The 14,286-nt window shown below is 40.1% G+C and overlaps 1 protein-coding gene across 1 annotated transcript in view; it reads right to left on the bottom strand.

Moving 5' to 3' along the window:
• LOC118799119 (thrombospondin type-1 domain-containing protein 7A) overlaps nt 1-4,281 on the bottom strand; it is a 213,026-nt gene extending 208,745 nt beyond the window's left edge. Inside the window, exon 1 of the mRNA XM_036558827.1 lies at nt 3,816-4,281. Coding sequence (XP_036414720.1) covers nt 3,816-3,963 — 148 coding nt within the window. The 5' untranslated portion in view covers nt 3,964-4,281. The remainder of the gene's footprint in view (nt 1-3,815) is intronic.
• Nucleotides 4,282-14,286: the final 10,005 nt, after the last annotated feature.

Here is a 14,286-nt window from a genome sequence, read left to right as displayed (position 1 = left end):
CAAATGATGGATAAGTATTAAACGAAACGACGCGCACTCTGAGCACAGAGCTTCACTCGTCTTCAATTTATCTCCTTCTTCCAATGCTCGAGGAACAAAACCTGATGAGGTGCAAAAGCGTTAATCCTTTTACAACCTAGCCCGCATGCTGCCATGCTAATCTTTGTATTGAATGCATCACGATAAGGGATGACAAAATGACACTTGAAGGGCTTACTTAACAGCAGCTGGGGTCTAAGTGCTTCTTGGTAGAACCAGTTGAAGCTGTAAAGATGCTACCACGTCAGTCCCCCGAATACACTCTCTGCATCTAGTCGATATAAAAAAACCCAGCCGCGTTTCTATAGAGACACAAAACCTCTGACCCAATGAATAACCCTCTGAGCCAGTGAATGAACGCTATGGATGAAAATGCTGTACGACTGAGAAAGAGAGAGACACTAAAAGCCACACAGAAAAGTGCTGGCCTCAGATCCAGGTGTTAGCAAGATGGCAAGCTAAGGGCATGCTTGTTTCACTAAGGTGTAATTTATATGACAGGCAAGGGAGGGCTAACGCACTTCAGAGGTACTGACCGGCTCTTCTCTGTTAGCATGGTCACTTCCCTAGGGAGAACTAATGAGGTGTGTGCGTGTTTTGTCAGGAACAGAGATTTAAAACCGGACGCTGGTGTTATTTGTGTCATCAATCGATTAACTGATTCCCTCAGCGCTCCTATCTTATAAGTGGCACCAGCGTGTACAGTATTCACCAGGCATTTTAACAACCATTCAGAAGTTTCAGAGGAAAATAATTCAGTTTGAGTTTAAGCATGAAGTTTAACACGTTCTCAAATGCCCATTATTATGGGTGTTTACAGGTTCAGTATTTGCTTGGCTGGATGGTTCCTTGAAGACATGGCTGACATGAGGATAAGAATGAGGGGAGTAAAACAAAACAAAAGGCTGTGATGATTAAAGAAATAGTTTAGTGAAAAATCCCCTGACCAATCACAAGGCTGAGGTCTCTATTGCCCGTTCTTTTATCCATACACAAACATTGTTTATTCATCTGTTCTATCATTCATGCATTGCTTTGTCTGTCCAATTGTTCGTTTATCCCTGTGTCTTTATGTCCAGTCCTCCGCACATTGCTTTGTCTGTCCGTTCATCCGTCTGCACATCTGTTGGTCCATGACTTTTTCATCCAGTTACTGTCACATAAAATTCGGATAATGATTTCAGGTCTGTATGAGGAGCAGAGCAGGCTAGGAGTGTTGGACAGAGAGCTGTCAATCAAACTGTTCATTAGCCACGCCCACACAGTTGTCAGCAGTTTTTAAGCTGTGTTTTATCATATTCGTATCTTATATTTTTTATTCAAGCCTTGCTGGATGTTTAATATAACACTCAAGTTTAGCAGCACACAAACTTTTGCAGTATTTTACTCTGTGTTCCCTGGGATTTTAAAGCTTTGATGCTAAAGTGGCTAAAAAGCAATGGTAGCTCATTGGGGCTAATTAACATTAGCATTAGTGCAAACCGCTAAATCATCTTGTCTCCAACTGCGTCCAATTGTTAAGTAATTTGTAATAACCAAATTGACTTACTGTTAGACAAATGAACACAAGTAGTAGCAGCCATCCTATAGCCTGTACTTTTGTTTATGGATAATAATAAAAGTTCAGCTGTGTGAGTCTGAGATTGTCTTGGGAGTAATTTGCCCTGAACTATAGGGAGATTACTTTTCTTTTCCTGTGGTAATTCAAAGAGGCCTCTTTTAGCAATGGCTGATTAGGGGTAAAAAATCGACCAGAAGCAGAGGACAAACACCTACTCACACGATTTAATCCATCACGTTATTAATTAATGAATAAATGGTGGTTTTGAGTGCAAAAGCAATTCAGAACACTGTGCAGTGGAGTATATTGAATGGTACAGTATAGATATGAGCGCAGTCTACAGTGTTTGCCACTGGAATGTGTGCTTTCAAATTAGCTACATAGAGTATTTTCATGGCTCATGGTCAGCATTCAATAACTTTAGAGAGTTCGAATAGTCTCTGTGCAGCAAATTGCCTCTAAAGCTTTCCATTGAGAAAACTGATTTTTCTCATACACCACCTGAATGATGTTGAGAAGAGCACGAGTGCGATCATTTTCTCTAAATGTCTCCATCGACGAGAGGCGGCTGATATATTGTAGTTCCGCGAACCCAATAAAAGAGAGATGAGCCAATTCCCTGCAGTTTGGAGCCCGAGCCCAGCTTCCGCCGGATTCATTATGCATACGGAGCATCATAAGTCAAAACTGCCTTTCCCTGCCCTAAGCACTCTCAGATGTGCGATAATATTATGGTGCTGTCTGGAAGCTCCAGCTTCATCCTGATATTGGAGGAAATGAGTGTGGATTTTGGCACACCTGTCCCCACGCTGCTCCAGTACTATCATACAATTAAACAGCGCAGTCTTTGACAGGCATGAAATGAGGAACAAGTGTTTCCCAATCCACTGCCATGTTTTGCACCATTTACTTCTTTGTGACATGTGTGTAAGTGCCTGATAGGAGGGTGATGTGTAATTACTATGACATGGAGGGAGAAATATGCTAAGTAGGCTAAGTTTGCCCCCCCACCATGCTGCGCTCCTCTTTCCTCTTCGGCCTGTTTCCCGGCTTGTTTTCACAGCATAAATCCCGTCCCCTTTAATCTCCTTACTCAGCTCCATCCTCTTTTAAAAAAACCCATGAGCGTAGAGACAAGGGCGCATCGATTCGAGAGCACGGCGGCCAGAAGGAAAGACCAAACCGTGCGTGTGCTCTCGCTAACCGCTAACAAATTGGCCACCCGATAGAAACAAGACATAACAAATAAGGAAAGAAGACACAACAAACATCAGGATGTTCTCCTGAAGCAGGGGGTTTTTTAGGATGTAGATCTTCTTGGACCACCATAAAACCTTATTAAAAATAGAGCAGTACCAATCATTTTCATCAAAATCATGCTTATTTTATCCAGCTGTAGAGTCTACAAGCAATATCTCCACATATCAGAAACATACAGATATAAAACTACAGAGAAATCGAAAGGCATGCACATTTTGACCTACAGTACTCTCTCAATATTGGGTCATGAAAAAATACAACTACAGAGCAATGCACATGGAACTCAAAGTCAATATAAATGACTAATCTAATGATATTTATGCATATCTACTATGGAGATATACAACTAGCAATCTCTATCATGTTCACAGGACCATGCACATTTAAATCTATTGAAATCTACTAATATTTATGCATGTCTTTACTGTGGAGATATAAAACTAGCTCCATCTTCATAAAGGCGTGCACGGTTTAACCTATAGGACCTGGAAACAATATCTCTGCATACCAGAACCATGGAGAAGTAAAACGACACAGCAACCCTCATTACCTTCATCAAAAAGCATGCACAGTTCAACCTCCAGTCCTCTGCTAATAACATCTATGCGTATTAGTAATGTGGAAGCAATTATGAAAACTGCCGTTAATAATCACTCACACTTTAAGAGGAGTATAACTTGTATTTGTCTCTGTCTCGGAATTTCACAGCTAGTTCATCAGAATGAGTAACATGTAATGTAACCCTTTCCTCTGTGAGTGTTTAAATCTATGTCACTTGCCGAGTTATTTAGGACAAAAATAGCCCGGTTCCACAAACATGCAGGGAACACAGTCTCCAAGGTGTCTCAATCTTCCACGTTTCAACAAACCAGACTATTATGAGCAATTTTAGAATGTTTAATGATGCTCGAGACAGAGCTCCACAGTAGTGAAGTTACAATTGTGGTGTCCGTACCTGTCTCCCAGAAGTAGAGTGACTTGCTGTCCCCTGAGGTTTGAGCGCGAACAGTGTGGATTCCACAGCACACTAACACTAGTCTCCACACTAGGCTCGGGACGCTCTCTCCCCACGCTGTCCTTGCGCCCCTCTCCCCCAGCCCCATGACTCTCGGAGCCGCTGAAATCCAGACAGTTCCTGAGAAGAGAGCAAGCCTGGCAAGAAAAAAAAGACAGAGGTCCCGCACGAGGATGGAGAGAGGGTCAGTATGTCCTGTAGAAGAACAGAAGGTTATCAGTAGTTCCAACTGTCCTGTGACCTCCTGCCCAGCTTCGGTTGCTGCTGCTGTGAGTGGACAGAGCACTGTCCAGTCGGACAATGGACGAGCAGTGGAGCACCGTTTAAACTGCTACTGCCGCCGCTGTCCTCTGACTACTGCAGCTAAACTGATGCAGCACCTCCTCGCTCTCTCTCTCACCTTCTCTCTATATCCCTCGCCCGCTCTCTCAGCCTCCCTCCTCCGAGCTCTCTCTCTCTCACTCTATCTCTCGCTCGCTCTCTCAGCTTCCCTCCCTCTCCCTTTCTCACTCTCACTCTCTCACCCACCCTCCTCTTCTCTTTTTCACTATTTCACAGCCTCTCTCAGCCTCTCTCTTGTCCCTTCCTCTCCCCCCCCCTCTATCCCTTTCTCTTTTCTCTCTCAGCCTCTTGCTCACTTTCCTTCCCTCTCTCACTCACTCTTACTCTCTCTCTCTGGGGCTCTGAGGACGTTCTCTCACTCCAGGCTCCTGTGACGCTGGAGGAGACGAGATCAGAGCAAAGCTTCCACTGTCGCTACAGGGGGGAGAGAGAGAGGGAGTGAGAGAGAGAGTATAAATTGTATCTACAATGGAGGTGGAAAGCTTCTTTTTTGAGTGCAGTGGATTAATGTAAAAAGCAAAAGTCTCAAATATGTGATTAGCAGAGGCTAAAATGACACTTGAACGCAACCACTGCAATCAGAAAACAGCTGTAGGTTACATTACGGTGCTGTACAGTGAGAAAAATCTGCGGTGCCATTTTAGAATATGCCTCAATTTGCACTTAGAAATCAAGGTTTCAAAGCAGAGAGGCAGAGAAAAGACAATAAGGTGAGAAATAGATGCTTATCTATTCAGTTCTCATTCTGCGCATCATATCCTTTGGTGTATGCATCAGCAAACGCATAACAGAAAAAGAAAAGGCCTCAAAAAAAAGCACTTTATTCACACCGGAGCTTCAATAAAAAGCACTTTATTCATACCGGAGCTTCAATATGTCAACAGTCAATCACAGCGCAGGCTGCAATATCTTTTCGGCAGAGCCGGTCACTCCGGGTCCTGATGACTTAATCCACTTTCCTAAGGTCAGCAACTCGCGAGGTTCTGCACACAGGCCGCTAATAAGACTTTGCGTGGGAACATGTTTAAATGTCAGAGCGAAGGCAGAAGCTCCAGCACTGCCTGCGCTCCGCAGGTTTGATAAGCATTAGATTGGGCTGACAGATGGATTTAGCTGGTGATTGATGAACAAAAGGGGGTCTATAAGCGGAATTCGAATCAGACGGCCCACCTGGCAGCAGTGCGCTAAGAGACAGGTGTGCTAGCTCATGCTAAATGACACTAGCGGTTGAATCTATAGCATGTGGTTGGCTTTGTCTGATAGCAATATAAAAATTGAGGCTATGAGTGAGTGAAGCAAGGATAACAATACTGCAGCCTTTAGGATCAGATTTAGCCAGCTATGATAGAGATTAAGGCAGAAATGCTTCACATTTATCAAGGTGACTTATTTGCGAATTGACTTTCAGTGTGGTCACCTTGGTGATTGGACACTGACGAATTTTTTGACCAATCACAGGCTTCCTAAAGCCACAGTCATGCTAGCTTTATGACAGTGAAATGTTCATTTAAAAGGAAATTGGAGTTCAAATCTGGGAACTGTGACACATTAATTCGCATCGAGATGTTCCTACATAGCGAAGTAGCTATAGCTAGCTAGTTTTAGTAAAGGTTTTATCGCAGCAGAATGAGTAAAGCTATTTTATGTACTGGAATTTACAGAATCCTAACAGGTTTCTAAAAATGAAGAGCATCTCACACTGAACGTCAGTGTTTTACAGACGAAGGAAAGAGAGTGTATCATACACATAACAAGTTTCAGATACTCTATATTAAAAAAAGTCACTGTTATCATGTGACCCAAGGCTAAAACTGGACCAGGCTTGTTTGTGCTTTTATGCTTATGCAAGATCCATACAAAAAAACACAAACTGTGAATGATGTGTTTGGGAAATGCGACTGTCATTCTATTCTGTGAAAACTGGAGAAGCATTTTACTACAAACTGGCAAGCTGACGTGAAATTAGATTGTGAAACTGCCTTTTTTCTCTTATTGGCTATGACTAAAATCACTCGTTCAGTTACATCGCTGACCTCATCTTACAGGACACGGGAGCATAACAGGCCTCTGATCACTCTTAGTCACTTTCAATTGCCAAAAAAAAATGTCAGAAGGGGCAAATTGGGGTTAAAGTCATGCCAAAAATTGTCTCTGTCTTAAATAAGACAGTGATTGAGTAAGACGTCTATCATTGTCCTACCACCAGTGGTCTATTTATTGATCCATCTACCCATTAGTGATGCACTGAAACAAAAATCCTTGGCCGAAAACCAAAATTCAGCCCACAGTGGGCCGAAAAAGTAAACGAAAATCGAGAAAAGCTGAGAAAAAACAGTTTACATAAATTAAATGTACTAAAATGATTACGGTATGTAGGCTACAGTATGTGTCATGAAATCCAATGTTCTCAACAACAGAGAATGGTTGGTCATTCCAAGGCAGTGAACATTAATTTTTGGTTATACTTTGCACTTTGGCGCTTTCGTTTTTAGATTTATTTCATAATTTCATAACCCGAGGCTAGAAATAGCACAGGTGTGCTAGAGAAGACTTTCTGCTCCTGCTTTGCTTTATTCTGCATATAGACAGGTATGTCACATTTTTCAACAGTGGTGAACTGTGACAATTAGAGTGAGAGAGTTAGAATTAGAGACCCACCTTTATGATAATGCAAACATGTGCTAGCATCCCTGTGGGACTCTAGTGCTAAGCTAACAACAATTTGCGTAGACATTCGCAGAGGTATCTCTATATAGAGCTATCTAGGACATCCAGAAGGCTACAGTGACCTTTTTTTCTCACTAAATTACTCCCCCCTATTGGAAATTAGAACATGATTGGTTGATTCCTCAGTTATGTAGTTATGCTGCTAGTTAATCTAACACATTAGGCCTTCTCTTCAGTTCTTAAAGTCCTAACCAATAGCAGGGCTTACCTAGCTATGTCTACCTAGATGCCGTGAAGAAAAGTGATTCCTGATTGGCTAATTTAATTTCTTCTCAGCATTTCAGGAATTTTACTCTTTTGTTTCCATCCAAAATTTAAGAAGGTAATAATGTAATATTTGCAGAGTTTAAATACAGACATGATTCCACTGAATAAAAATTACAAAAACTAAAATGACAGTTGTTGTTTATTTAGTGGCGATGGTGTGTAGATGTTGTGAAGAAAAACTCCGCCGACACTGAGTTGCTAGCAAAAGATTTATTACATAGTAAAACAGCATCATATCAAGCACTATAAAGCACCTGGGAGAGGATCCGTGCCAATTCTAAATGTCCCCCCCCGAACAGAATGACCAACAGCATATATATATGGTTCTTGTTGTTGAAACAGGAGACAGAGCATATGGTTCTTTTTAAAATGATCTCATCTATTTGGACCTAAGAGAAGAAGGGAGAAAGTAAGAGGCCCTCTCCCAATGGACCAATTCACATTCCTAGCCCCTGCACAAACAGAGCACACAGGGAACTCCTAGATACTTGGAACTTCAGACATCAGCTTATACTCAATGTTAAGAGTGTTATTACCTTCTTCTATAAAAAGGTTCCTTTCAAAATACACTTCACAGTATTTTTTTTTAGCTCCAATGAATCATTAGGCCTTCTCTGAAGGCCAAGAAGACCCCGAGGGTTTCCCTGTGTTTCAAGCAGTATCAAACTTATAACGGAGATGCTTGTGGGCACTGAACCCCCCTCTTGATACTCAGCATAAACAGTGATTACAAATTGCTTGTCTAAAGTCCCACATAAAACAATGAAATAGTTCCATATGGCCGAAACTTTCACTCCACTGCAGCTCAAACTGCTTGAACACGTCACTATTTTTCATTTTCTTTGCCATTAAAATTATTTGCCTCTGACATTACGCTGTAGACCTATGTGCCATTTTTGGCCAAATTTTTAAGTGGTCAGAATTTCACTACTATCTCTCTAGTTGTGCTCATGTGGTCAGCACTTTGCATATCCAACCCCTGAGACAATCCTTTGTGTTCCCCGACTGCAGAGGCTGCGAGAACTCAATTTTCAGAGCATTTTTTTATTTCTGACATGTACCAGCTCAGCCGCCTTGGAGACATAAGGCACAGCAGCAGGCCCTGTATTTACAGTAGTGCGCCTCAGACGTATAAAAGATTAATCAGAGATCTCATTCATCAAAAAATGGCTGCGGGGGGAACAGTGGAGGGCAGCAATGTGGCTTTATGAATGGTGTTTTGGTGGGGCGAGGGTGAGTGTGATGTGGCTTGTCTGGGCCTGCGGGGAGTCTCTCTCTCTCACTGTCTTTCTTTCGCTCCGTTAAGCAGACACGCTACAAGACCGTAGTCTGCCCTCACCAGGCGCACACTCGGGTAGAGCTTGACCCGGTCAGTGCACACATACAAGCTGCCCCACAACTTCACCAATGTAGATTTAAACGAGATGTTCAGAGACAATTGTAATTTAGTATTTGAATGTACACAAATACCAAATAAATATACTTGCTTGTGTGGTTTCTGATACTGACACACTGTCATCTATACCAATGGAAAATACCAACTATACCTACTATTTTAGCTATGCGATCTATTTTTGTCCATTTTGACAGATCACAGAATGTCAAAAAGTCTCAGAAACCACATAAGCAAGTTATTTGAGATCAGTTAAAGTGGAAATTCTACCAGTTTGTCAACATTTCTTGAGATGTGAAGAAATTCATTGAGAGTGGGTTGATGTGAGATGTTTTATTGTATTTACCAACTCAGATTTCTTTACACTGGTAGTGACAGGAACCAGGGGTTGCAATGTGGATGCAAATTTGTTTATGCCATTTAATTACAACCCGAAATGATCAGGGAACCTAAACGTACCTTCTGAGTTTTTATACATAATTTTGCTTATGATGAAATGGTAGTAAATTTGAAAGAAAAGTTTCTTTGGGTACTAATTCACCTTATAATGCCTTCTAAGTACCCCTCCACTACCAAATAATTTAAAAATAAATGAATAACTTATCTGAAAACCATCGTAAAACAATGTTTCAGGCATCAAACAGGACCATATTGTATAATAACCTTCTGTGAAGTAGCTTTCAGAAGTATTAAACGCTTCAGATGTCTGGTTCCTATCACCACCACTGTGAAAAATTCAGACTGGGAGTTTCTCTAAAGTGGCACACTTTACATTAAAACTCTCGGAATGACTCTGTTTACATATTAAAGTTTTAAAAGAATCTGAGGCAAATGTGTACTGATTTAGCCATGTGTTTTGCACAGTAATTGATTTTAAGCTTCCATTAGCCACATTAGCTTTATAACTTCAGTGCAAAACTAAAGAAGTAAACTTCACACTTTACTTTTCATCTGAATTTGCTTTGTGCCAAATGCATAAAAAGCTTTAAGACAAAAGATTGCTGACAACTGTCTGCCCTTAGCTGAATACATAATACATCTCACAGTATATCAAAGCGAGGCCCATGAATTTGATTGAGTGGAACTGTCTGTTTTAAATGATGACCCCATTTGGCTGCTTTAGTGACTGCGGTTCTCCGGGTATCAGCGGAATATTTTCATCATATCAAAACTGGCATAAAAACTGATTTAGTCAATTCCCTGTTTGCACTGCTTTCTTTAGCCTGTCTGTCACAATCTTTCTCAACACGTTTCAGACAGTGCTCATCACAGTTAGCGCGTCAGATTGAGAAATACAGCCGATAAGCTAAACTGGGCCTTGTAGTTGTCGCACAACCACCCCCCACCCCCCCCAAAATCCCCAAAGCAAAGGCAAATCGACGCACCCTCTCACTTCAAATGCACTCATTCATAGAGACTAGGCCTGTCAGCTCTAATCCAGCTCTAATCTCCCACACAGCATTCCGATGCGTTCTGCTTCATTGATTACAGCTCTATAAAAGGGATTGTGAACAAAGACATCAGAATAATCTCATCATGACCACGGCATCACCGCATAGCAAGGCTGCACTGCCGAACATGAGGCAAAACTTCAGACATTAATTCTTCAGGTGAACCCCCCCCCACCAGGAAGGACATTCTAAGAACAAGCATCGTGAATTCCAGCAATTCAGGTTACAAAGTTAAACAGACAATTTAAGAGCAGTTATTGTTGAAATCTGTGCCCATAAAATCCAACCAGATGACAAACTGACAGTTGAAACTCACTGGATGCTGCTAAAAGACTCTGGTTTACACATTATATTCTCTGTAAGTGGAAATATTCCCCTCACTACAGCAGCCTGAGCTCGCTAGCAGTAAACTAACCGGCTAACACTCCAATTATATAGAAGACAGACCTTCACTGGAAGAGCTACTTAGAATCTGAGACACACAAAGCAAAAAATGTTACTTACATGCCTGTTATGAGCTAAAATGTCTTTGTTTAAACCAGAACTGACATCAAAAACCAGCATAATGCTGCTAACCTTGCTAGCTTGGCGCTAACATACCATTCAAGGAGCATCATCTTAGCACTGGTTTAAAAAAGGAAAAAACTTATGCAAATTAACACATTTCTGCATTGAACACTGGTATGTAATGGCACTGCTTCATGGTTTTGTGTACCTGATAGTGTAAGCAAAATTACAAATTTACAATGAACTGACTTTACTAGCATAAGTGATTTGTGTGGCTATAAACAGATTCCTCTGACTAAAGAGTTTGTCCCTCACACAGGTTCAGGTTTCAGGAACATTTGTGTCATGTTATGATTAGCATTAAACAAAAGTAGTCTGTTTACACTTCACAGGGATTCTGTCTATAAGCCACTCAAAGCATCATGGAGCGCATCATAAGGCGAGTAGTTTGGTCAAAAATCGAATTAACATAATTTCCACCGTAGCCGATCAAGACATGTTCGATGTCCGCATTCGCTTCTTTAGTTTTGAGCTGGTGCTATGTAGCTAACGTGCTTATCAAGCAGTGAAACCTTCTATCCTACCAGTTAGCAGTGTGCTAACTGCATGCCTATACTATTACATACTTGTCTCAAAACAGTTGTTAAAGCTTGATGTAAGTTTTGAGGATTTGGAGACCTCTCTGGTGGAAATGTGTAATTGCATGCAGGCAGCAGAATAACATTTTGTAGCTTAGGTCGTGCCCCCTTCCCCGAGGAGATGAATCTGATAATTGTGAGCACATTGAAAGAGAATTCAAAGAGAACTCAGAGAATATGAGTGAATTATCTACTATTGTTGGCATATTTTCATCAGCATATTTTCAATTTTGCATTTCAGACCTAAACATTGAGTCAGACCTTCTTTTTGAGCTTGTGCAAGTGACATGGTCCGAAAACCTTGACCGACACCTCTGACTTTTAGTTTTAAAATACTTTTTTAGCTGCGCATGGACACCATATTTTAGCGTTTTTAGGTTTTGTTTTTCCTTGTGACCCAGTAGTGCTAGTTCTTTCTCAAAAATCTTACATAGTGCAGCTTTAAATATTCCCAAATAGACTTTCTGTTTCTATGGATCATTCTACCGAATTGGTTCAAAGTAAAATATTTTATGAAAATATATTCCATTTTGTCACTACCAAAACAATCACAACACTATCAAAACTAACTACCATGTTAATGTTTTATTAGTGACAAATGTAGCTAATTTGGAGTATAATGCAATACATTATGCAGTACATGACTAGCAAACAGACCCCAGCACACATTAAATCATAATATTTTTCAAACACAATAAAGTTTGCTTAATTGCAAAACAATGGGATCTAACTGCTCACCATGTGGCCATGAGGGACAGGGATGCAGCCTCACTTCCTGCTCTGAAATGCAGGGTTGTGGCTAAAATAAGACTCCGCCTATGGACAAACTCTGTCTTTCGATAATGTCATGTGAACGTGACACAGCATTTTTGAATAGAGATTTTTTAATTTCAAAATTAAACTCATGATAAATCTAAATCTTTCAGCTTTACTTTGAAAGAAATCAAAAATATCTTAAAAACATAAAATAAAAAAAAAAACAGAAAAAGCAAGTAAGTATTATTTTCACAAGTGGAAATTTAGGGGCTAGGGTTTGGACCACCACCTCCCAACGGAAAGTACCCTATAAATGATGATTATGTACATATTAGGTTTATCTCAATTAAAGCCTTGGTTTTAAACAGTCCATAACAATCTTTGTAAATATTTAATGTCTGAATACTTTTTTAAAATAGCATTTTTGCTGTTGGACTGCAGTTTGAATTAATATGGCAGAATGGATCATATAGAGTTACTGGGATAAGCTGGTGGATGGAACATCATATCGTCTACTAACAGTATCCAGCACTGTACTATATGCAGCCCTGTACTTGATAATACTTGATTTCAACTGTGCTTTTTGAAGTACTGTTACTCACCCCAATTTGTGCCTGCAGGTGTTTTCATTAATCATTTACGTCAGTATAAGTCACATGGACTGTCATACTGGCTGTGATGCCCAATGGGATCCAGATTTACTTCCAGTCCATTTACTTACTGAAAAAAATCTAATCCACTTAACAAAAGCTGGAAATAAATAAACCATAGGGGTCAAGATAAGGGCACTCTGTTTAAGAAATCATTTTGTTCCTTTGAAAAGCAAGAATATTCCAAAGCACACTGAAGTAGGCCCCTGTCTAGCAGAAGTGTAAATTCTATTTAAATGAATATTTCAGTTTTCAAATTAAAAATAAATGACCACATACTACAAAAAAGAGTGTGTTTTTCAATAGTCTACTGTTCTTCTTTTAATAATGTGACTTCTCAATGCTGTTATTGATTTTTTTTCATATGTAAGGAACATGAGCTAGCAAGCCCAAATATTCATATATTTTTATTTAGTTTAGTTTTAGTTGTCACAATACATTTCTGATACAGCAAAACATGAAGTGCATGTCAATGTTTTTTCTGTTTTCAGTTTTTTCTAACATTCAAACTTATTAAAGCACAATGTTTTATAATAATGTGCAAGGCCTAATATGTTAGCCCTAAGCTAATATATGCTTACATCCACAAGGACTGTGCTTCTCCTCCCTGCTCTTGATTTTGATGTAAAGTGTAAGTCCATTTTCCAAAGGGGGGAGGGTCTTCCCTCATTTTCAGCTTTGTTTAATTCATATTATACTTTATGCTGTATTAAAATTATTTTATTTATTAAAGTTATTTATTTGCACTAGTCTTTGAATGAATTGCTTGACGCCTGTGTTTATTCAACTGAGAGGCTTATATTGAACAGTCTGATATGGTGTATTGTTACATCACTACAAGCTAATATTTTAAACAAGAAAACACATGATTAGGAATATAAGCCACACATCAGGGAAGCTAGTTACTCCGATTAGATAAAACAATACTAAACACCTACTAATGCAAACTGCTCTCTGAGTGAGCTTTTTGAATCCCAGTGCATCCAGTAATAAAGAAAGCCTGGTGCATCCTTTTTTTGTAGTGATGAAAAACACAGTTGCACACAGAAAGCTCCAATTCCACACGCTGATCCATTTTACTATGACCAAAGTGGACTACTCTGAGGGCAGATTTCAACAGCGGACAAAGTCAAAGTCTCTAAATGTAGACGTTTGGTTTAATAGGGTTAAGAGGTGTTGTTAGGCACAAAGCAGAGTAAAACACAACTGTAGTAAAATCACTTTTGCCAAGCACTGTAGTTCACTAAGAGTAGGATTTGGCTGGCAAGCAACCCAGCAGAAAAATATTAGCCCAAGAACAGCACAATGGTCAAGCATGAGCAGCTGCGTGTACATGTCGTACAACGCCAAACCGGATATTTTATTGTTTTCAATGGATCCCCAAAGGAAAATTCTGCCACCTCCAGTGGCAATGTCCTGCTGACCACAGCAGTAATGGAACGTTCCATCAAGAGTTTTTCCTAACTTTTACTGTCAACTGCAAAATAAACTGGATGTTGATTTTTTTGAGAGTCCTGGATGCCAAACATCTCCGTGTTGAAGTCCAGTATTATACAACACGAAATAAAAGATCACAGAGTATCCTGCTGCCTTTTTTCATTCCAAATTAACATTTGATACTGCTAAAGCTCTTCCTTGGATTTTCGTTTTTGCTGGTAACGCTGTCACCATGCCAACACG

The sequence above is a fragment of the Colossoma macropomum genome, unplaced genomic scaffold (assembly GCF_904425465.1).
Source record: "Colossoma macropomum unplaced genomic scaffold, Colossoma_macropomum, whole genome shotgun sequence".
Classification (NCBI taxonomy): Eukaryota; Metazoa; Chordata; class Actinopteri; order Characiformes; family Serrasalmidae; genus Colossoma; species Colossoma macropomum.
This window is presented reverse-complemented; position numbering and strand designations above follow the sequence as displayed.